This window comes from Nymphaea colorata, chromosome 6 (assembly GCF_008831285.2).
Source record: "Nymphaea colorata isolate Beijing-Zhang1983 chromosome 6, ASM883128v2, whole genome shotgun sequence".
Lineage (NCBI taxonomy): Eukaryota > Viridiplantae > Streptophyta > Magnoliopsida > Nymphaeales > Nymphaeaceae > Nymphaea > Nymphaea colorata.
In genome coordinates, this window is record NC_045143.1 from 6,848,558 (window position 1) to 6,869,758 (window position 21,201).

The 21,201-nt window shown below is 39.5% G+C and overlaps 2 protein-coding genes across 4 annotated transcripts; both read right to left on the reverse strand.

Moving 5' to 3' along the window:
* Positions 1-5,854: 5,854 nt before the first annotated feature.
* LOC116256382 (uncharacterized) lies at positions 5,855-10,341 on the reverse strand. Its single transcript, XM_031632740.2, has 5 exons — positions 10,132-10,341; positions 9,123-9,272; positions 8,097-8,240; positions 6,903-7,118; positions 5,855-6,278 (listed from the first exon to the last, which is right to left on the reverse strand). Exons 1-5 carry the CDS (start codon positions 10,262-10,264, stop codon positions 6,043-6,045), a joined length of 879 nt encoding a protein of 292 aa, XP_031488600.1. The 5' UTR covers positions 10,265-10,341; the 3' UTR covers positions 5,855-6,042.
* A 2,787-nt stretch (positions 10,342-13,128) lies between these two features.
* On the reverse strand, positions 13,129-20,837 carry LOC116255709 (putative leucine-rich repeat receptor-like protein kinase At2g19210). 3 transcript variants are annotated; one of them, XM_050078221.1, is made up of 13 exons: positions 19,273-20,832; positions 17,677-18,235; positions 17,106-17,572; positions 16,537-16,669; positions 16,384-16,455; positions 16,234-16,305; positions 16,073-16,153; positions 15,810-15,964; positions 15,239-15,513; positions 15,032-15,158; positions 14,747-14,809; positions 14,432-14,621; positions 13,129-13,798 (listed from the first exon to the last, which is right to left on the reverse strand). In XM_050078221.1, the coding sequence occupies exons 1-13, from the start codon at positions 19,340-19,342 to the stop codon at positions 13,348-13,350; spliced, it is 2,715 nt and encodes a 904-aa protein (XP_049934178.1). In that variant the 5' UTR covers positions 19,343-20,832; the 3' UTR covers positions 13,129-13,347. The 3 variants fall into 3 exon arrangements, with proteins under 3 accessions (XP_049934178.1, XP_031487489.1, XP_049934179.1); XM_031631629.2 differs by having other exon boundaries at positions 15,248-15,513; positions 19,273-20,831; XM_050078222.1 differs by lacking the exon at positions 14,432-14,621 and having other exon boundaries at positions 13,626-13,798; positions 19,273-20,837.
* Positions 20,838-21,201: the final 364 nt, after the last annotated feature.

The window sequence follows — 21,201 nt, forward strand, 5'->3', positions numbered from 1 at the left end:
AGAAAGAGGAAAGACAAAGAAGGAAAAATGAAGGAAGTCTTCATTGGGTGATTTCTTTCTTGAATCTTTGAGGCTTTTTCTTTCATTCGCATAAGAGATTGTTATTGTTCTCTTGAGTTCACTGTTTTTTCTTAAAACAGTAGGGATATTGTTGCTCGTGTATTTGGCTCCCTTTCTTGATATATAGAAAGTCTCTCTTGCCCGTGGTTTTTTACCCCATTATTGGGGGTTTTTCCACGTAAATTGGTGTCTTCTTTTTCTGCATTATTTAGGATATATTTTGACGCATATTGCTGCAATAGTGGTGTTGGAAACTCGTTCTTTTACTCGCTGCCCTGTGATTCCGTTTTTAGCAGTTTTGTGGTGGATTGCCTTTTTTATTGTTGTTGAGCATTCTTTTGGGGGACACGGCTATAACAAAGTGGTATCAGAGCCAGGTTAACACCAGGTTAGCGCCAGGGTGGTTGTGTGCATTCTTATTGAAGGATGGAGTCGACCCCTACTAGAATGGTCTCTTTAAATTTGAACAATTGGACTATATGGAAAGCAAAAATGGAAGATTTGCTGTATTGTAAAGACTTATATGCACCCATTGAGAACCAGAAGCCAGCGAATATGACAGATGAAAAATGGAAGTTATTGGATAGGAAAACCATTGGCACCATCAGACAATGGTTGGATGACTGTGTTTTTCATTTGGTATCCGCAGAGACGAGCGCGAAGTCGTTATGGTAAAAGTTGCATGATCTTTACGAGAGAAAAACAGCTGGGAACAAGGCTTTCTTGATTAGGCAATTGGTAAATCTGAAACTTAGAGAGGAAAAACCAGTGTCAGAGCATTTGAATGAAGTACAAAGCATAATCAATCAGTTGTCAGCCATGAAAATGATATTAGATGATGAGTTACAGGCACTCTTGTTGTTCAGTTCTCTTCCCGACAGTTGGGAGACTTTAGTTGTTTCTTTGAGCAACTCCGCTCCAGATGGTGTGCTTACGATGAAGCATGTAACTAGCAGCATTCTAAATGAAGAAAGAAGGAGAAAGTCTCTTGGTACTGGTAGCTCGCAAGTGTTAGTGATGGGAGACAGGGACAGACAGAAGAACCGTAACAAATGGCAAGACAGATCAAAATCCAGGTCCAAATCAAGACCAAAGATGACAGGTAAATGCTTTCACTGTGGTATTCTAGGGCACAAGAAGATTGATTGCAGAAAATGGAAAAAAAAAAAAAGCAGAAAAAGAAGAGTCAAGAGAATGAGAAGCCAAAAGAGTACACTGCAGTTGCTTCAGATGATGAGGTAATGTTATTTTTATCTGAAGAAAATGATTGTCTTACAGTTCAGAATGGTGATTCTACATGGATTTTAGATACAGGGGCATCATATCATGCCACACCATGTAGAGAGTTATTCTTATCCTACAGAGCAGGTTATTTTGGAGTAGTTCACATGGGCAACAGTGACACTTCAAAGATTGTTGGGATAGGAGATGTTTGCATTCAGACGAGCACAGGATGCAAGTTGACTTTGAGAGATGTGAGACATGTTCCAGACTTGAGAATGAATTTGATTTCTGCAGGAAGACTAAGTGAAGATGGATATTGTACTTTGTTTAGTCAGACAGATTGGAAACTCATCAAGGGGGCACTAGTGTTGGCTAGAGGTGACAGATTTGGCTCTTTGTATGGGATGAAGTCTCGAATCAATAGTGTGGATGTCAATGCAGTTACTGGTGGTACTTCGTCAGATTTGTGGCATAAGAGGTTAGGTCACATGAGTCAAAGAGGAATCGACTTGTTCACCAAGAAGAATTTGTTACCAAAGGCAGATGGTGCACAGATATCTCCATGTGATCATTGTTTGGTTGGTAAGTTGCATCGAGTTTCCTTTCAGAAAAAGCGCTCTTCAAAAACTAAATATGTTTTAGATTTAGTTTATTCTGTGGATCTATAAATGTGACATCTAAAGGTGGAGCATCCTATTTTGTTACATTTATTGATGATGCATCTAGGAAGGCGTGGGCCTTTATAATGAAAAGCAAAAGTGAAGTAAGTAGCATCTTCATGACTTTTCATGCAGCGGTTGAGCGCGAGACTGGCAAGAAGATGAAGAGACTGCGTACAGATAATGGTGGTGAGTACATAGCATCTTCTTTACGAGATTATTGTTTAAAACATAGTATTAGACATGAAAAGACAGTTCCTTATACTCCACAGCATAATGGAGTTGCAGAAATGATGAATAGAACAATAATCGAGAGAGTTAGAAGTTTGTTATCTAGCTCTAAGTTGCCTAAGTATTTTTGGGCAAAGGCAATACGTACTGCAGTTTATTTAATAAACAGGTCTCCTTCAGTGCCTCTAGATGGAGACATTCCACAGAGGGTTTGGTCAGATGAAGAGGTTAAGTATGATCACCTCAGAGTTTTTGGTTGCAAAGCGTTTATGTATGTACCTAAAGAACATAAGACCAAATTAGATGATAAAGCTATTCCTCTAATATTTCTTGGTTATGCAGATGATGAATTTGGTTACAAGTTATGGGATCCAGAGAATAACAAAATGTTCAGGAGTCGTGATGTTGTTTTCAGAGAGGATCAGACTATTGAAGATGTCATGGGAGACACGAAGTCAGGTGTGAATGCTAGTGGTGTTCATGAGCCAACCTATGCAGAACCTGAAGAACTTTCATCTGAGCATGGTGAGACTGATGAAGATGTAGAGGAAGAGGAAAGAGAGACAGATGAGCAGTATACAGATGGCAGCCCTATGGAGACTCAAACTGATTATGAGCATGAGTTGGAGGGGGAGCTTCCTTCGCATTCAGAGCCAATTGAGGAGCAATTGGGTAGAGCTAAAAGAACACGTATACCATCTACTAGATATTATACTGATGAATATATTATGTTTACAGATAGTGGAGAGCCAGAATGCTATGCAGAGGTGCTAGATGATGTGCATAAAGATGAATGGATTAAAGCTATGAAGGATGAGATGAATTCTTTATACAAGAATCACACTTTTGATTTGGTAGAGCTACCAAAAGGTAAGAAAGTGTTGCAGAACAAGTGGGTCTACAAGCTTAAAAATGAAGGTCAAGGCAAGTTGAGATACAAAGCTCGGTTAGTAGTGAAAGGTTTCAAGCAGGAAAGAGGTATTGATTTTGATGAAATTTTTTCTCCTGTTGTTAAAACGTCATCTATCAGGGTAAAATACTTGGTTTGGTGGCCTGTCTAGACTTGGAGTTGGAGCAGTTAGATGTAAAAACTGCTTTTCTTCATGGAGATCTAGAGGAAGAAATCAACATGACACAACCAGAATGTTTTGTGGTTGTCAGGAAGAAACACATGGTTTGTAAGTTGAAGAAGAGCTTGTATGGACTTAAACAAGCACTTAGACAGTGGTACAAGAAATTTGATGCATTTATGATAAATCAAAAGTATCGCAGGTCAGCCGTAGATCATTGTGTCTACATCAGAGAGTTCTCATCAGGTAGCTTCATTATATTGTTGTTATATGTAGATGACATGCTTATTGTTGGACAGGATTGTCAATTGATTAGCAAATTGAAGATCGATATGGGCAAGTTCTTTGATATGAAAGACTTGAGACCAGCACAACAAATGTTAGGCATGAGGATTGTTCGTGATAAGAAGGCCCAGAAGTTGTGGTTATCACAAGAGAAATACATTGAGAAGGTGATTAGTAAGTTCAACATGAAAGATGTCAAAACTGTAAGTACACCTTTAGCAGCACATTTTAAATTGGGAAATGAGCAATGTCCTTCTTCAGCAGATGAAAAAGAAAGAATGGAGAATGTTCCATATGCCTCCGCAGTAGGGAGTCTCATGTATGCTATGGTTTGTACACGCCCAGATTTGGCTTATGCAGTTGGTGTAGTTAGCAGGTTCTTGTCAAATCCAGGCAAGGAGCATTGGGCAGCAGTGAAGTGGATCCTAAGGTATCTGAAAAGTACTTGTACTTACTGTTTATGTTTTGGTGAATCTAATCCAAAGATACAAGGATTTGTTGATGCAGACATGGCAGGTGACTTGAACTCTAGGAAGTTTCTTTCTGGTTATGTTTTTACTTTTGTAGGGGGAGTTGTATCATGGCAGTCCAGATTGCAAAAGTGTGTTGCTTTTTCCACTACAGAGGCAGAATATATTGCAGCAACTGAAGCTTGTAAAGAGTTGTTGTGGATGAAGAGTTTTCTTCATGATATAGGCCTTAGTCAGAAGATTGTGATAGCCAAAGCGCTATTCACTTGGCGAAGAATTCAGCGTTCCACTCAAGGACCAAGCACATTGATATCATCAGATATCATTGGATTCGTGATGTGCTTGAGCAGAAATTGATTCAGTTAGAGAAGATACAGACAGAGAAGAATCCTGCAGATATGATGACGAAGTCTCTACCTAGAGAGAAGCATGACATGTGTAGAGACTTAGTTGGGATGACTGCCTTTAAGGCAGTGTATTAATTTTGTTCATTTTGCAGGTATGATCCCTCTCTTGAGGCTGGAGGGGGAGTTTGTTGGGTCGGGTCCAGCCTCAAGACCCGACCCGGCCCGTCACTTAAGTGACGGGCGGGAGAAAGGAAGGGCACCCGATGGTGCCCCTTCCTCACGGTCCTCTCTTACGTCTCTCTCTCTTGTTATCTCTTTTGGGGAAAATGAGAAGGGACCCCTTGTGGCTGCATACGGGAGGAGAAGGAGAAGGAGAAGAAAAAAAGGAAGGCAAAGAAGAGAAGAGGAGAAGCAAGGCGCGTGGGTCGATTGGCACGCCAAGAAGAAAGAGGAAAGACAAAGAAGGAAAAATGAAGGGAGTCTTCATTGGGTGATTTCTTTCTTGAATCTTTGAGGCTCTTTCTTTCATTCGCATAAGAGATTGTTATTGTTCTCTTGAGTTCACTGTTTTTTCTTAAAACAGTAGGGATATTGTTGCTTGTGTATTTGGCTCTCTTTCTTGATATATAGAAAGTCTCTCTTGCCCGTGGTTTTTTACCCCATTATTGAGAGTTTTTCCACGTAAATTGGTGTCTTCTTTTTCTGCATTATTTAGGATATATTTTGACGCATATTGCTGCAATAGTGGTGTTGGAAACTCGTTCTTTTGCTCGCTGCCCTGTGATTCCGTTTTTAGCAGTTTTGTGGTGGATTGTCCTTTTTATTGTTGTTGAGCATTCTTTTTGGGGACACGACTATAACACTCAACACTTCGTTAGCTGCATGGTTTCCTGATTCTTTAGGTGCACAAGTTGTTTTTGTCGGCATTGCTTGAGCTTCCATCGAGTGTTGCACCACCGTTCCATTAACTGAGAGACAAAGGGAGTGAGAGAGACACATAGACAAAAAAAAAAGAAGAGCAAAACAAAATTTTCAACATTATTAGCAAAACATCCAAAAACAAGTTAGGAGCTTAGAGATGTACTGAAAACACCTTAGTCCAACAGCACAAACCAAAAAAAACCAAATAATCAAAAACCTGAGAAAAAAGAGCAAGAAAAAAACACAGCAGGAGTACCCTCATCAAGAGTAAATCAGCCCCCTTCATGAAGCAATACAAACGTAACCAACGTAAACAGCCACATGAATCGAAAAACCAGGAACCAAGGCCAAAACAACAACTAATGAATGAAGGCAAAACCCAAAAGAGCTAGAAACCAAACACCTTGAATCCAAGCAGCATGAACTGAAGAAGGAAAAAGCAGAAATCGAAGCAACACCAGAACAAACATAAGCAGCGCGACCTCCCAAGTCCCAAGCATTAAGTGATAACAGCAAAGCTCAATGAAACAGTTGAATGGCAGCAGCGAACCCTCGACAACTGTTACACCACATCCCAACAGCAAAGGTCCAACACCAAAGGCTTTGGCTGTGTTTTACTGCCTAAAAAGGTTTTTCAAAAATGCTTGATCTTGACATTGTCTTACAAGAATTTCACATGGATTTCAAATGCTTAACTGCAAAATAAATAAGAGTCCATACTTATCTGCTCTATCAAACACGACTTTAAAAGAAAGAAAGACACACGAAAGAAAGTCTAAGGCAAGATGACCAGACCGAAGTTTCCGGTAAAGCTCAAGGTCTCGTTGTCAGTAAAGGGACTTGCAGCAGCCGCCACCGGCTTCGTTTCATCAGCTGTTTTAGTACTTGACATTTCTGTGGCTCCGTTGGTTGTGGATTCTTTAGCAGCGGAAGCTGTTTTTTCCATGGCAGTTCTGCTGTCTGCATTGGTCGGTGCTGCTTGAGCTTCCATCGAATGTTGCACTACCATTCCTTTAATAGGGAGAAAGAGAGTGTGAGAAAGAGAAAGACAGATAGTGAACGCAATTGGTGGCTGTCCGATTTGTAGGCCACTTGTTTGTTCTCAGTTATATTTTAAAGTTTTCTAAGATTTTTGATATTTTTCGTTAAAATACAGTGACCTATTTCATGAGTAATTATGTCCTCGCTTGCAGAAAAATCTTGATTGGAGTCAAACACAAAAGTCCAGGACAAAAGTCAGGCATGTGTTTTAAACCCTTTAAATAACAGGCACGTCAATTTGATTTAGTACAGCCAAGAAAATTATTCTTTTAGCTCTGCTTTTAGGTGAATCCGAGGATAACAATCCACCATTCCCAAAAGAGATTTTTTAAGTATTTTTGGTTGGGCCTTTTAAATACGTCTTGAGCAAGAGTTGGGTGGGATAGGTTTAGGGTTTAGGTTTAGGATTTAGGACGGCATCATGATCATCCCATCATTTATAGTATGAGGGAAAATCACCCACCTGATTTGAACTGATGATGCATCTAATATGCGACCACCTGTCCAACCACTACTTATGTGCACTATCAAATACGGCTTTTATGAAAGAAATAAAAACACACCAAATAAAGTCTAAGGCTAGAATGAACAGACCGAAGTTTCCGATGATCCTCAGGATCTCATTGCACGTAAAGTGACGTGCCGCTGCAGTAACCGGCGTCGTTCTGTCTGCCGTTCTCTTACTTGACATTTCGCAAACTGCATGAATTCCTGATTCTTCGGCTGCAAAAGTTGTTTCTTTCAAGAAGTTTTCAATCCCTGCTTTTCCCGGCACTGCTTCCGCTTCCATCGAGTAATGCACCACCATTCCTTTAACAGGGTGAAAGCGAGAGTGAGAGGGAGTGAAAGCAATTGGTGGCTGACCAATTCGATGGCCATTTTTATGATGCCAATGGTTAGTTTTTATTTACTTTTTAAAATAATAGGTTTTTATATTTTTCGTAAAAATGAAGTGACCTATTTCATGATGAAACTATGACCTTGCTTAGAAAAGTATCTTGATTGGAGTAAAACACAAAAGTCCAGAACATTTGTTTAACCGTCCCAAAAGAGGCACATCAATTTAATTTAATTTTGTGAAGCAATGGAAAAACACATTTTTAGTTTTATTTTCAGGTGAGTGGAGAAGTTAACAATCCACTGCTAAGAAAAGAGATCCAAGGTCTTCCCTATTCCTTTTTTCCTTTTCGGTCATGGGTTGTGTTGGGACTTCAGTCGAGACGGCACATCTATCAGTTAAAGTGTTATGATTTGCCACTTACACCCCAAAAAAATAACACCCTCGAAAATGAAACGGACAATTTACCTTTCAAGCAACCACATGCACAACCCACTACCCTACTTTAGTTTTTGTTGTGTTCAGTGTTTTAAATAAAATAAAGGGATTACATATCATCCTATCGCTGCTCATGGTCAGTGGCCGGTTGTTTAGCTCATAATAATCTAAAGATGAATGTGCAACTCATTTTGTAACGATGTTTTTTCAATAATCAAAACTGAGAGTTTGTAGAGGCAAATATTAAACATATCAAGATCAATTGACTCGCGGTGTTTTTTTCTTAGTGTTTTTTTCTATACTGTACTAGCTGCTGTTATTGACCTTCATTGGAAAAGAAAAAAAAAACCTTAGACAGGGTTTTACTGCCGAAAAAGCTTTTTCAGAATGGCTTAATCTTGAAATTCTTTCAAGAACTCTTGACAGATTTTTACACATCTTCACTACCAAACACAGCTTTAGTGAAAACAAGAAAGAAACACCAAAGATAGTCTAAGGATAGATGTCCATACCGAAGTTTCCCATAATGCTCAAGATCTCACTGTAGGTAAAGTGATGTGCAGCTGCAGCAATCGGTGTCGTTCTGCATGCTGTTCTATTCCCTACTTTTGCCGGCGCTGCTTGAGCTTCCACAGAGTGATGCACCACCACCGTCCCTTTAACGTGAAAGAGAGAGTGAGTGAGAGAGAGAGAGAGAGAGAGAGAGAGATAGAATGCAATTGGTGTCTGACCGGTTGGATGGCCAATTTTATGATGCCATTTGTTAGTTTTTTTACATTTTAAAATAATTTAAGGCTTATTATCTTCTTCATTGAAATGCAAAGACCTAGAAGAAACTGTGTCCTTTGCTTACAAAAAGATGTTGATTGGAGTCAAACACCAAAGTCCAGGCCATATGTGTAACCAATTCAACTAGAGTGTCGTCATCCCATTGTTTACACTCCAAGGAAAAAGCACCCATGAGACTCAAACCACATGCCCGACCAGCTGTGCTACTTTAGTTTTGTTGTGTTCACTTTTTTAAATAAAAAATGGAATTACATGTCTTATTTTCGCAGTTCAAGGTTCGGCTGCCAGTTGTGTCACTCAAAATAATCTAAAGATGAATGCACAATTCATTAGTAAAGATGGTTTCCCCAATAATCAAATATGGGATTTGTAGAGGCGAACGTTATGGATATAAGAGTTGAAAACCTAACATCAATTTAACCGTTGTTTTGTTTTTACTTTTTCTATAATTTGGCACTGGCTGCTGCTTATTGACCTTAAATCCTAAAAAAAAGCTTAGGCTGTGTTTTACCGCCTAAAAAAGGTCTTAGGCTGTATCTTGAAATTGATTTTCAAGAAGTATGGACGTATTTCAAATATTTAACTGCGAAATCAAGAAAATCCATACTAATTATATGAGCAATCAAACAAAGCTTTAACGTGAAAGGATCAGACCACAGAAAGTGTAATTAAATACGGAAAATGGCTTTTTAACCATAGATGCCCAGGTTAGGAATCTTCTTGAGCTAATTAAATACCAACTTAATTACCTGGTTGCCCAAGATCTCCTTTTGCTGGCCTCTTCTTGTACTTCCATGAGACGGCAACTCCGATTACTGCAAACACCACGATGCCGGCCACGACGGTCCCAACCATGATGTCGAACGTCGTCTTTTCTTTGCCTTCTGGTTCAAATGGAACTGCAAAAGTTTGTCAGATTAATTGTATAGTCTGCTTGTAGCAACTAACAATTGCTGATGGCCAAGGAGAAACTGCCCATTAAGGACAAACAGAAAGAGCTGGTTGTTGGTTCAAGTCTTATAAGCTTGGCCTGAACCAAATGTCCTGGTCGATCGAGGCAGGACAACCTTTATTTATAAAAGGAAACAAAGTCTTGAAAGTATACCTTAGACTGCTGAAATTGTTGAAGCGGTGAAATAGGCTGCACATATAGGCCCCATGAAATCATATAATTCGGAAGTATCTTATATATGCATAACTTTTTTTTTTTTTTTGTGTGGAGTGTATTTAAAGGGTTCTTTAGTAAGTTCTAACTTAAATATTAAGTTAGATTCATGAAGCATATAATGCAGTGCTTAATGAACCTGCCTCAATATTTAAAGCAAATTCAACATTCACATAGCATTCTTGCTGTCAAACGGCCTCTTAAAGATGTATCATCTTTTTGCTACAAATCCGCCCATTTTAGCTTCTGACGTTAGGTGGAATAAGACGTGTCAAAAATCGATATTGAGAAAGTAAAGTAGTGAATGGATTTCAGAATATTGTTAAACAACCTATACAGTAAATGGCTAATTAATGTGGTAGAACAAACGTCAAAATTTGATTTCATGCAGTATAGTAGGGTTAATCGTTTCAAAAATCTCCTGATTTCCTTTTTCCACCTAAGAAATTAGCCTCATTACCAATTATAACTTGTAATGCAAGCACGAAAGCATCGGAAAGTTTTGCAGATTAATTTGCAAGCCCCAACCAACATTTAAGACATCCAATTCTCTGAAAGCGGAAAGCCGGAAAATTAATTACAGTAATGCTCACCATATTGACCATCAACGACAGAGGTGAAGAGAGCCGCAGCGATAAAATATGAGAAGAGGTTTCGCTTGAAATGGATCACCATTGCCCAGTTGCCTCGGCTTCTTCTTCCTCCATAGACCCTGAGTATCTTCATGAGGTCGCAAGCCGAGAAGCCATGATCTGTTCGATGCAAAGAAACATATTGGTCGTTTTATATTCTTCACACAGAAGGGAAGTGAGCAGTGGGACTTCGTTCAGCTAGGACTTTGAAAAGTATTCTGGCCGACATCTACCAGGCCTACATTGTTACCGGATGAAAGGACAGATGAGCAGTTTGCCCCCACACCATTAACTTCTATTTGTCCCATTCCACTTGACTTGGTCGCTTGAATTAATGGCCTCGCAGCTCGTCAACTACTTCTCGAGTTGTTCTTCTACTAGAAGCCCACGTTTCCAGGACTGCGACTCAAAACTCTAGGTCACTTGGTCATAGAAGAGTTAACGAATCAAATCTGGGCACCAACCGTGGCCTATGCATGCAGTAGTGTGTACGGGAGTTGACACACGTGACCATGTTAGCTGAGAGGAGAGTATTTTATTCACCATCAGATATGTATGCATACTAAACAAAGAAGGGGGTCGGATATTTTGGTTACTTTTCAAAAAAATTAGCTTTTCTTTAGCTTTTTTAAGTTTTTCAATACCATTTTCTAACTTTATAAGAAGGGGCAGAGTAAGGTGGGCAGCATGGGTGTGGCCACCCTTGATCAAAACTTTGGAAAAAAAAATACACGCAATTTTTAATAATTTTCATTTTAACCCTATATAAAATGTTTAAAAATTTATATTTAGGTCCTCGTTAAAGTTTTGAAACTACAGTTGGACTTCTCTAAAGAATTCTTGCTCTTCTCTTATCATAAGGAAGCTCTCATTTTTAATGATAGGAGGTATTCTGACTATTTCACATCTCAATACACAATTTATTGTGCATGGAACGGTGCAGATAACCAGCATCAGACTTAAAACCCTATCAGTGTTCAATGGGGAGGTGGTGGATGTGTGGTGTACCACCACAGTTGGACCGTTAACCCATCACATGGGTGGGCCGCCAGCCATTAAGATGCACCGTCTTTCATTAACCTTGTGGAGCAGTGTTTGGACGTGCCATTCCATTCGGTCTAAGTAGCGAAAACACAAGGCCAAAAATGAGACGTCCCTGTAATATATAATTAAAACAAAATAAAAATAGCTTAAACTAAAAAGAAGAATTTGCAAGTTAACGCTCAAATAATGGTGCAATAAAAAATCCCCGCCCATGTTCTCAAGATCAACAAAGAACCGGTCAATTTTTTTTTTTTAATTCTCATAGGAACCACTTGTTATCAAAAATATTAAAATACTCATTAAAATGTCACTGAAAAGCTAAAAATAAAAAGAAATGGTCGCGCTACAACCGCAAGTTCAACCACCCCCTTACAATATCCAAATAGTATTTTTCCATAAGGAAAAGTTTTTTGAGAATTATGAAAAAACTTAAAGCAGTTCTTTTGCTTGGAAGGTCTTTTCTACTTTTTTTTCAATATATATATATATATATATATATATATATTGTGAGTGTAAAACTTTTAAATTCATTTTAAAAAGTCTTTTTAAACAAAATGTGAATCTTCTGATGTGTTTATAAATACTTATTTAGTTGAAGTAAGTCTTGTAAAAAACATTGATCTTTCTACTATCAAAATATTGAAATTATAAAAGCCATTCATTTTTTGGTATCAAAAAACATTATTTAGGTAAAAAAAACTACTAATTTAATATATGTTTCTCACCAAAACACTATTAAGATCATATCTATAAGATTGGACTGCACAAAAAAATATACTTTAATAACTAATTTTAATATACTGTCAGAAAGATACATTTTAAAACGTAAGGTCAACCACGACATGGTGAGCTATTGAGAAGAAAGAAGACTGCCAACTCAAGTGGTGGGAACTCAACTTTAGTTTCTTTTTTTTTTTTTAAAGAAGAGTATAAATTTTCTTTCTCAATAAAGTGGAAACCAAAATTAAGAAGGAGTCATTTGGGAAATTGTTGTCTCATGTACTTAATCTAAAAGTTAGTTAGATTCATGGGATACTATAAACAGTGTTTTATTGAATCTAGCTCACTTTTTAGGGCTGATACAACAACATACTGTTGCTTTTCTCTAACATCCCTCTAAGATTATCACTATATCAACCGTCAAACACGGACATGAATAAACAGCACGTATCAAGTACCGCCAAGTTGCTCCATTCTTCCTTCTTCCTTTGCAGTAGAAACGGAGCCCGGGGGCGGCAGGGGTTCCTGGCCCACCCCCCAAACCTTAAAAAAATAATAATAATAATTTGCATGACATATCTTATATAAAATTTTAAAAATTATATTTTGAATCTTATTAAAATTTGAAACTATATTTTGGCCTCTCATAAAAAAATTTGTGACCCTAATTAACGGCTTGGTAAGGTTGGGGGACCATTATGATCGGGAAGCTGAGGAGAAGGCATGATCTATTAGGTGTGAAATATCTGGATAGAAATATTGCTGAGAAAAAAAGGAAATGGAAGGCATTAGAGCAAGCTGGCTTTGTTCCATTCTCACTTCCGAAATTAATCTCCGTGTCTACAAGGCCGCCAGCACCATGGCCTGAGCACACTCGTTTCGGCTCTTCGTCACACACATATCACCTTGAATAGTTTTGAGTTTGGATTGGAAAGGCAGAGTTAGCGACCAGGATTTCGCCAAGACAATGTTAATTAATATTCCGCAAGTAATATTCATAAGTTATGCTGCTTTTAATCGGTTGAAATAAATTCATGACTAATAAAGCAATACAAAAAAAGCTTACAAACACCTTTGATTTGGCTTGTCAGCTTTAGAAGCCATGTGACATTCGAAGAGCAATTGCTGAAGGAGTTGCTTGCCCAACTAGTGAGTGAAAATGGCATCACGTTCACAAAATTGTCACACGCAGCAAAGTGCATGAACCAATTATATGTGAAAAATATCGGTGAAATATAGTTCACAGCAAAATGAATATGAAGAGCTTGGGCGGACTTTGAAAAGGATTGAGGAACATCTCCACAGGAAAATTGGAAACAATGTGAAGAACTACTTTAGCTTACGTTCTTTGCCTGAGAACCAACCTCATGAGAGCATTAGATAAAAAGAGTGTTGCATGTCAATGGTTCTCTTTTACCTTGCAGACGGATAAATGGCTACATCTGTGTCAGACAGACCAGTGGCGCTTAACGTTGTTCTGCCTCCTGATAATGAATCTGATGGGCTTGCCAAAATCCTCCAACTTCCACTTCTCTCAGTAGATGCCTCCATCTCCATGGCTTCCTTCAACTGAGCCACAACCAAAGTCATGGTAGGCCGAACGACCGACTTCTCACTAGTGCATGTCATCGCTGTCTCCGCAACTTTCCATATGGAGCTGATTTCATACTGCCCATGTAGCCTGGGGTCAATAATACTGTTGATATCCCCACTCCTTAGTTCCGATACCACAATTTGAACTAATGAGAACCTTTGTCCTTCAGCATCAGTTGCTATGGCAGGTTGACCTGTAATGAGCTCAAACAGGACTACCCCAAAGCTATACACGTCACTTTTCTCAGTCAGCTTGCTGGTGTAGATATACCTGAAATGAAGAGACCATGTCACTTTATTTGAAATGCAACTTCATTTCACTGAAGAATAGAAAAGGAAAGTGGTATTGCAGAAGTAAAGGTAGTGCAACAGAGTTCCATTTCTCCTTTTTGTGCATGGTAGTGAATGGGCCGTTATATATACATATATATTCAAAGCTTATGCACCTTCATGCTTCTATAGAAACTGGGATTTGAGTCACAACTTATGAAGGGTTAATTATGTCCTTCAAACTCTCTGGATAAACAGGAATGTATAACTATCATGTCTGTTGTTTCAGGAGTTCACACTGATGAGTCCATTCTATGACCAGCTTCCCCTGTTACCAATTTAGAATTCTTAGGGAACTGTAGATAATTATGGGTTCCTGCGTCCATCACAACAGACTTGCTCAGTAGCCAGTCAAGCATCATTCTTTTATGGAAATTGGCCCAAGGACCATATATGTGCCTATGTTGGAGATAGATACTGCAATGATTATCTAGACTTTAGTTCTTCTAAGATTTGTTGCTGGATGTACAGTACTCATGGTACATGTAAAGGTTGATTCGAATGGGCAGCATGGAAGATTCTGCATAGAAGTGACAGTGATAAAATTAGCCTTGCTTGAAGGACAGAAATATACTCAGGGTCCAAGTATCCAATTGTGCCAGCAACACCAGTTGTAACGTGTGAAAATTCATCAGAAATTATACTTTTTGATAGCCCAAAATCTGCAATCTTTGCTTCAAGTTTCTCATTAAGAAGAATGTTGCTCGACTTGACATCTCTGTGAATGAATGCAGGTATGCACCCTGAATGCAAGTATTCCAAGCCTGCATCTCACATCTCATGTCAGTATCCATTAGGTACTTGGATCGTAGAAACCAGAAAGAGACCAAGACAGTGATCAAACAAATTAGAAGACAGATCAAAATTGTATAGATGATCAGCTACTAACCGATTGCTGCATCCAAAGCAATCTGCAATCGTTGTCGCCAGTTCAGTACATTGGCTGTTTTATCTGTAGAAAGAAATTGTGCTTAAGATTTCTCAAACTTTGGAGGGAATTTCTTGGGTCCCAGCACACAGCAGTTATCCCAATAGGTTGGATGACAAAATAACTGGACTAGATATTTTGAAGATTGAAAGTGAGTGCAGATATAACACTCAAAGTGCAGGTACTTTGTCAACACTCCTTTTCTTTTAGAAGACTAAAAGCTAGATCTTGCACTTGCAGACATACCTGAAAGTAGTTTCTGAAGGTTTCCATTGGACATGTACTCATAAATAAGGATCATTTCTGTTTGATCGTTGCAGTAGCCAACAAAAGGCGTCAAGTGTTTATGGTGAACTTGCATCAACATCTTAACCTGCAGTGAAACGTAAGGACTTACTGTTGATCCATAGTACGTGATAGTTCGTGTTTTTCTCTTAAATAATTTTTCATCACCATGCAGACCTCAGCAGCAAATTCCTTGGGTCCTCGTTCTACAAGACTTGTAGCCATCTTCTTTACTGCAACTTCACGTCCATCATTGAGGACTCCATAGAAGACAGTGGCAGACCCTCCTTTACCAATAACTTTCTGAAAGTTATTCGTCATTGCCATCACTTCGGAGTAAGTAAAAATGCCATTTTTGCTGTATCCAGGGGTTGCATGTGGCCACAAAGGACTGCCTATCATTTCTCTGTTCATTGTTACAGCCCTGCCTACCTCCAGTTTGCCTGTATAAGACAAGGAAAGGAAAAGAAAATCTTATTATTAGATCTGAGCATCTGATAGGGATGAACATTCAGATTAGTACTTGATCCAATTTGTAGAACAAATGGAACTTCCGACCAAAGCATGCACGAGATATGGACACAACACGCCTTGAATTGTTTACCCTCATGGTTAACTATTCCATCTTACTAGACCAGCAGTAATCAGACCCAAGGCACAAGGTCTGGACACAAGTTACGTGAATGGTTTTGTCTATATTGGCATCTGTAATTAGCATATATCTAAATAAGCAACTCACCCTGTTTTCTTCGCTTGATCATGTTGATCACCAAGAATAGAATTAGTGCTGCAACCGCTAAAGGTACCACCACGGAGATCACAATAACAAGGCTCCTGCCCTTACGATCTTTACTGCATCTGTCGCTTTGGCAAATCAGGGGATTGTTCTCAATGCTTAAACAATAAAAAAACAATAAAAAGAAAACAATTTAGTTAGACTTACTGAAACAAAAAAAAAAAAAAAAGCAATTTATTGCATATGTTTTTTAGTTTGTGACAAACCTCAGCACGATTTCTCCACTCTTATTTCTTTCGAGCAAACTCAATGGAATTGACCCAGAGAGGTGATTGTTCGACAGATCTCTGAAATTGTAAAAGCAAGTTTGCCACGATAATTAGAAATTCCAAATTGAACCATCTTCTCAATCTGAAAAATTACTCACATATGGAGCACATTGCGCAACTCTTGCAAAACGTCTGGCACTGGTCCATACAGGTTGTTCCCCGACAAGTTCCTAATGGAAGAGGGCAGTAATGAGGTTAGAGCCACAAACTGAAACATTAGAAATCAAAACAACTTATTTGAGACTCACAATGTTTTCAGTGCCGTGAGTTTTGAAATAAGTCCTGTGATTGTACCATTTAGCTCACTATTGGAAAGATCCCTGCAAACGAAATGTTACTTTACGTTAACTGCCATGAAAGTGTTAGCCAACCTGTCTGAAGATCAGCAGTTGAAGTCTCACAGAGTCTGTATTTTTGGTGTTGAAGAATCGTCACATTCTATGCCATCCCAAGGATAATCTTTAGGAAAACAAGGATCTCCCACCCAGTTTTTCTTTAGTTGATAGAATTGCTTGATATCCGTTAGAACTAAAACTGCAGAGAAAGGTCAGAAAAACTCATAAAAATAGAAATAAATGAAGAAGGGAAACGATCAATGAAACACTACGACATAGTCATATCAGCTTTTAGTGTAAAAAAAAATAAAAGTCAAGAGTTCAGTGTATAATTCATATCAATATCTGAAGGTTTTGAAGAATTAATATCTATCATTAGATAAAGTGAATTAGTTGTTTTTACCTAATTTCACAAATGAGAAAAACATAAAGGTTATCTCTCTCTGTTTCTCTCTCTTCATCAAAGCTTATAAAATTGCATTTCAGAAATTACTTAATTTTTTAGGTTTTCATGGCTTTTGTTAGTGAAAAAACAGTTAAAAGAGGACGTGCTGTGCGTTTAGGCACATGCGTGAACACGGGGAAAAGATTGAAACAAACACAAAAGAAGGAAAAGAAAAGTGCTGCAAGCAAACCATCGATGGTATCAGTAGCAGAGCCAGACAGCTGGAAGACTTTGTAGACCTCGAAGGCGTTGAGCACGGCGCCTTCGTCGGAAGCATTGGTCGATCGTATGGAAAATGAGTACTGAGAATCGACTGTTGGAGCTTCCGTATACAGAAAAGAGCTCAAGAGGTACGTAACATTGGTCGCTCTCCAGTCTTGCCCATTGAGCTGGACGTTCATTTGCCTCGGACCGCCGGAGGCCGGCTTCACCACGTCGGCGAAGTCTAAAAAGAGATAGAAACTGCTGTCTTGCGCCCCGACCCAGCGGATAACTATCTCCCTCGAATACACCGCAGTCTGCATCACAGGCACCGGCAACCCGAAGGATGGATGACCGTCGTGTACATCCTCCGTCACGGACTCCCGAGTGCTCTTTGGTGTTCCATATGCACCATAGTCTGGATCCCATCTACGATCATACCGGTCGCCGGGCCACCTGCATTCGGCAATCTCGTTACTAAGAATTTTACTGCTACCTGAAGGGCAGAGACAAATGAAAACAAAGAGGAAGAGTAAGGAGGGAGAAAGAAATTAGCAGACCTTATGGATGTGGAAGAGTTCCCTCCAACGTCCACCCGCTTGTGAGTTGTGAGCGCCTGGGAGCTGTTGGCCGGTGCGTACATGTTCTGAGTAAGTGGCCGGAGCTTCAAACCGGAAATGAAAGGCGTCCCTTTTCCGACATTGACAAGGCAAACATAGAAGGTTGTGGATGTTGCTTCGGCGACCAATTCCGACCGATAGTGATGAGTGCTATTATCCAACTTCACTGTGTCCCACAGGTCCACGCCGAAATAGACGTCGAAGCTCGGCGGGCGGTTGAGGCGGTCGTAGTTACCATACATGAAAGAAGACCGGAGGAGATACTTGTACTTGGTGCCCTTAGTCGCCGGCAGGCGGTAGCAGTTTCTTTTGTAGGTGGGGAAATATCTCACCGTGTTGTACACTCTGTGCTCGATGTTATTCAGGGCGCTGTACATGGGGTCTATCGGCGTCTTGACGCCACTCTCTACGTAGATATCGTCGGGAGTCTGGGTGAGGTTGTCGGCCTGATTGGTGTAGTCTGAAGTCCCTGTCAGTCCGCAGTCGATGTTGAGAAACCCTGTCCACCAGTATTGGTACCGTTGAAAACAAAACAAAGTGAGAACAATTGCTGCATTGTTTCCATTTTCTTTGTTGCTTTCTCTGTAAACAAGAAAGGTGAGAGAATTCTTGTGCACAATTAGCACCTATCAAGTATTTATCAGGTTTTAGCAGCTTAGAGGTCTGTCGGATGAGATGGGTCAAGGCATCTAACGGTGTACAGAATATAATCTAACGGTTGATTATGAAGGTCTAGACAATAGCCACAGATATCATTTACGAACTGCGTTTTTCTCAAGTATAATTCGGTAAAGTTGTTTTCTTATAAAATTTTCTTGGCAATTTTTTTTTTAAAAACAACAAAACCTAAAAATAAAATGCAAAAAGTGTGACAATAAAAAATGTGGAAAAAAATAGGTTTTCTGTCGATTTTTGAAATTTTCTTTTATCGTCTTTCTCAAAAACAAGGTTTTGCCTTAGTTAGGTTTTGACATTTTTTAACTAGAATAGTAGCTTCCGGACTATGATTTCTAGCAAAATCTTCATTTATAGCGCCGTTTAGAATTGATCGAAAACTCATATACAGGTCATGATGAGATATTGCATGGTATATGTCCATGGAAACTGATAGGTGACAGTTCCGGTGTTCAATCAAAAGAAAAAAGAAAAGACTATTAAGAACAAATTTGTTCTCCGCATAAAAAATTTAAAGAGGATCCATTGAAAGATGCAATGAGCGCGTAGTTAGAAAGGGGTAGAATCATATGAGATACATATGCTATAAAGAGAACATATAAACAGTCGAGATGACTTCTGTTTGCCCGCTACCAGGCTACCAGCCGTCACTTTTTAAGTGTAGAAGGCATTCTTTTAGCTTGGTGATATGTAATTGATAAACTACACGAGACAGTTGTTGTTTATTCATTTTAACATAAGAGACATAGCTTCTATTATCTGAAGAAAAAGATTTACATGGCATGCGGCAAGAGAAGGAAAACATGCCATGTGGGAAAACAGACTGTGAGATAAGGAAGAAAAGAGATCGAGCGGCCATACCTTCTTGTGCTCCTGCTAAGAAGAGGGAAGCCGACCAACAGAGCAGAAGGAAGAAACCATGTGAAGCCATCTTCTTCTTTGCGATCTTATAATTATCTCTTCTCCAAGAAGTCTTGACAATCTGACTCCAAGTGATCTCCCTGGCCTTTTTTCGTTGAGACTCAAGAGAATCCCAGTGATCTATCTCCCTGTCCTTCTTTTTGTGTGGAGACTGAAGAGAGGCAAGAAGATGAAGTACCAGTAGGTGAAGTTAATGCGGTCGTTCGCTTGCGTGGGCAAGCCTTCAATTGCATTGGTCTTTCCAGATCGGAATACAGGTGCGTGGGTAGGAGAAGACTTGTCAACGTGCCTTGATGTCTATAGCCACTGACCACTTCTTAGCCATAGATCCCGGTCATCTCACGTCATGGTTAAATTTTACGAGTCAATTTCATAAGTATCGGTTTACTTAGATGTGAGACGGATGAGGAAGAATATCATTTCAGCTTTGATATTCTTCATGTCAATAATTGAAAGAAAAAAAATGAAAAATTGTCATATATTTAAATAACAAGGACATGTATAGAATGGATGTGGAGAAAAAAAATCACCATGTTTAAAATATTTTGTGTTTGGGCAAAAATTAGGTAAATGAGCAAAATTTCCTTTCGTTCAAAATAAGATATAATTTTCAGTTATAAGATAAATGGAGCAGAACTGTGATCAAGAGTGCAAACAGACCTAAAAGAGAAGTACGAACAGAAAGAACCACTCAATAACTGATCCCCTCGATTGGAAGAGACTGACACTTTCGTTCTAAGCAGGCACCTGACTGAGAGGCGAGGAACACGAAGAGCTCCTTTTAGTGAAGGAAGACACTGACCTTTCCCTCCTTTCCTCATCTGCCTCTGGTAGTAAAAGACTTTAGCGATCGATGAAGAAAGGGCCAAAGAGATATACTTCCAGACTGGATTCCTCCTCTTTACACCTCTGCGACCAGCTTCTTCCGGTGGCAGGGGAGAGGCGATGCAGCGTCGAGACTTCAAGAGCAGTAGGCAGTGCATTCTTCCTCATGATCCGCTGAAAAGAGTCCGCGTTTTTCAACTGCAGTCACAACGGGAGATGCACACCGCCGGAAGTCACGACCTGCAGATAACTTTTCCGAGGTGTTTGACAGAGTTCCGGGTAAGTTGGTTGGGGAATTTTACTGGGTGGCCCCGCGGCAGCAGGTCAGAATACAGATCCGACTCCATAGTCTTGTCTGGGCCTTGAGAGAGAAGGCCCACTGAAATTATTGAATTCTGCAGTATTCAATTCGACGATTATGACTAGTTTCTATTCCAGTGCCTAGACATTTCTCTTTCATAGGCGACTTCCACGCTCTCCCCTCTTATGCTGTAACGGAGAACAGGAGTCGTCCCCCTCAACGTTTGTGCTTCCAACAAACCACTGCCCATTTTTCACCCGAATTCTCAAAGAAATCCACCGATATAAGGCCAAATCGGCGTATCCGCAGATGCAGCTTTATGGTCAATGATACATTGATTAAACATTGCTTTAGCTTATCAACTTAAAATTTTTTAGCAATTTTTACTGCCAACCTGCATCAATTTCCAAAACAGGATAGAGCCAAGAATTACAATGAAAACCGAGATTCACAACATTGGTGTCATAACATAAAAGATTGCATGATCTGAATAACTTCCTTGAAAAGAAAATTTAATTGGGATCATCAATTGAAAATCAAGTAATTGTTAGAGTTAGGCAGAGATGTCTACCGGGGGGGCACTTCACCTCGTTCAACTTGAATTAGGTCTTGAGTCCTATAGCCACTCTAGGTTGAAGGTGATCCTTTAAGGCTATTCATTAGCATGTAGCTCTAACCTCGAACGGGGTCGTCTTTCAAGCAGCAGTGCAACTTCACATCTGCAGACAGGTCGGCCTACTTAC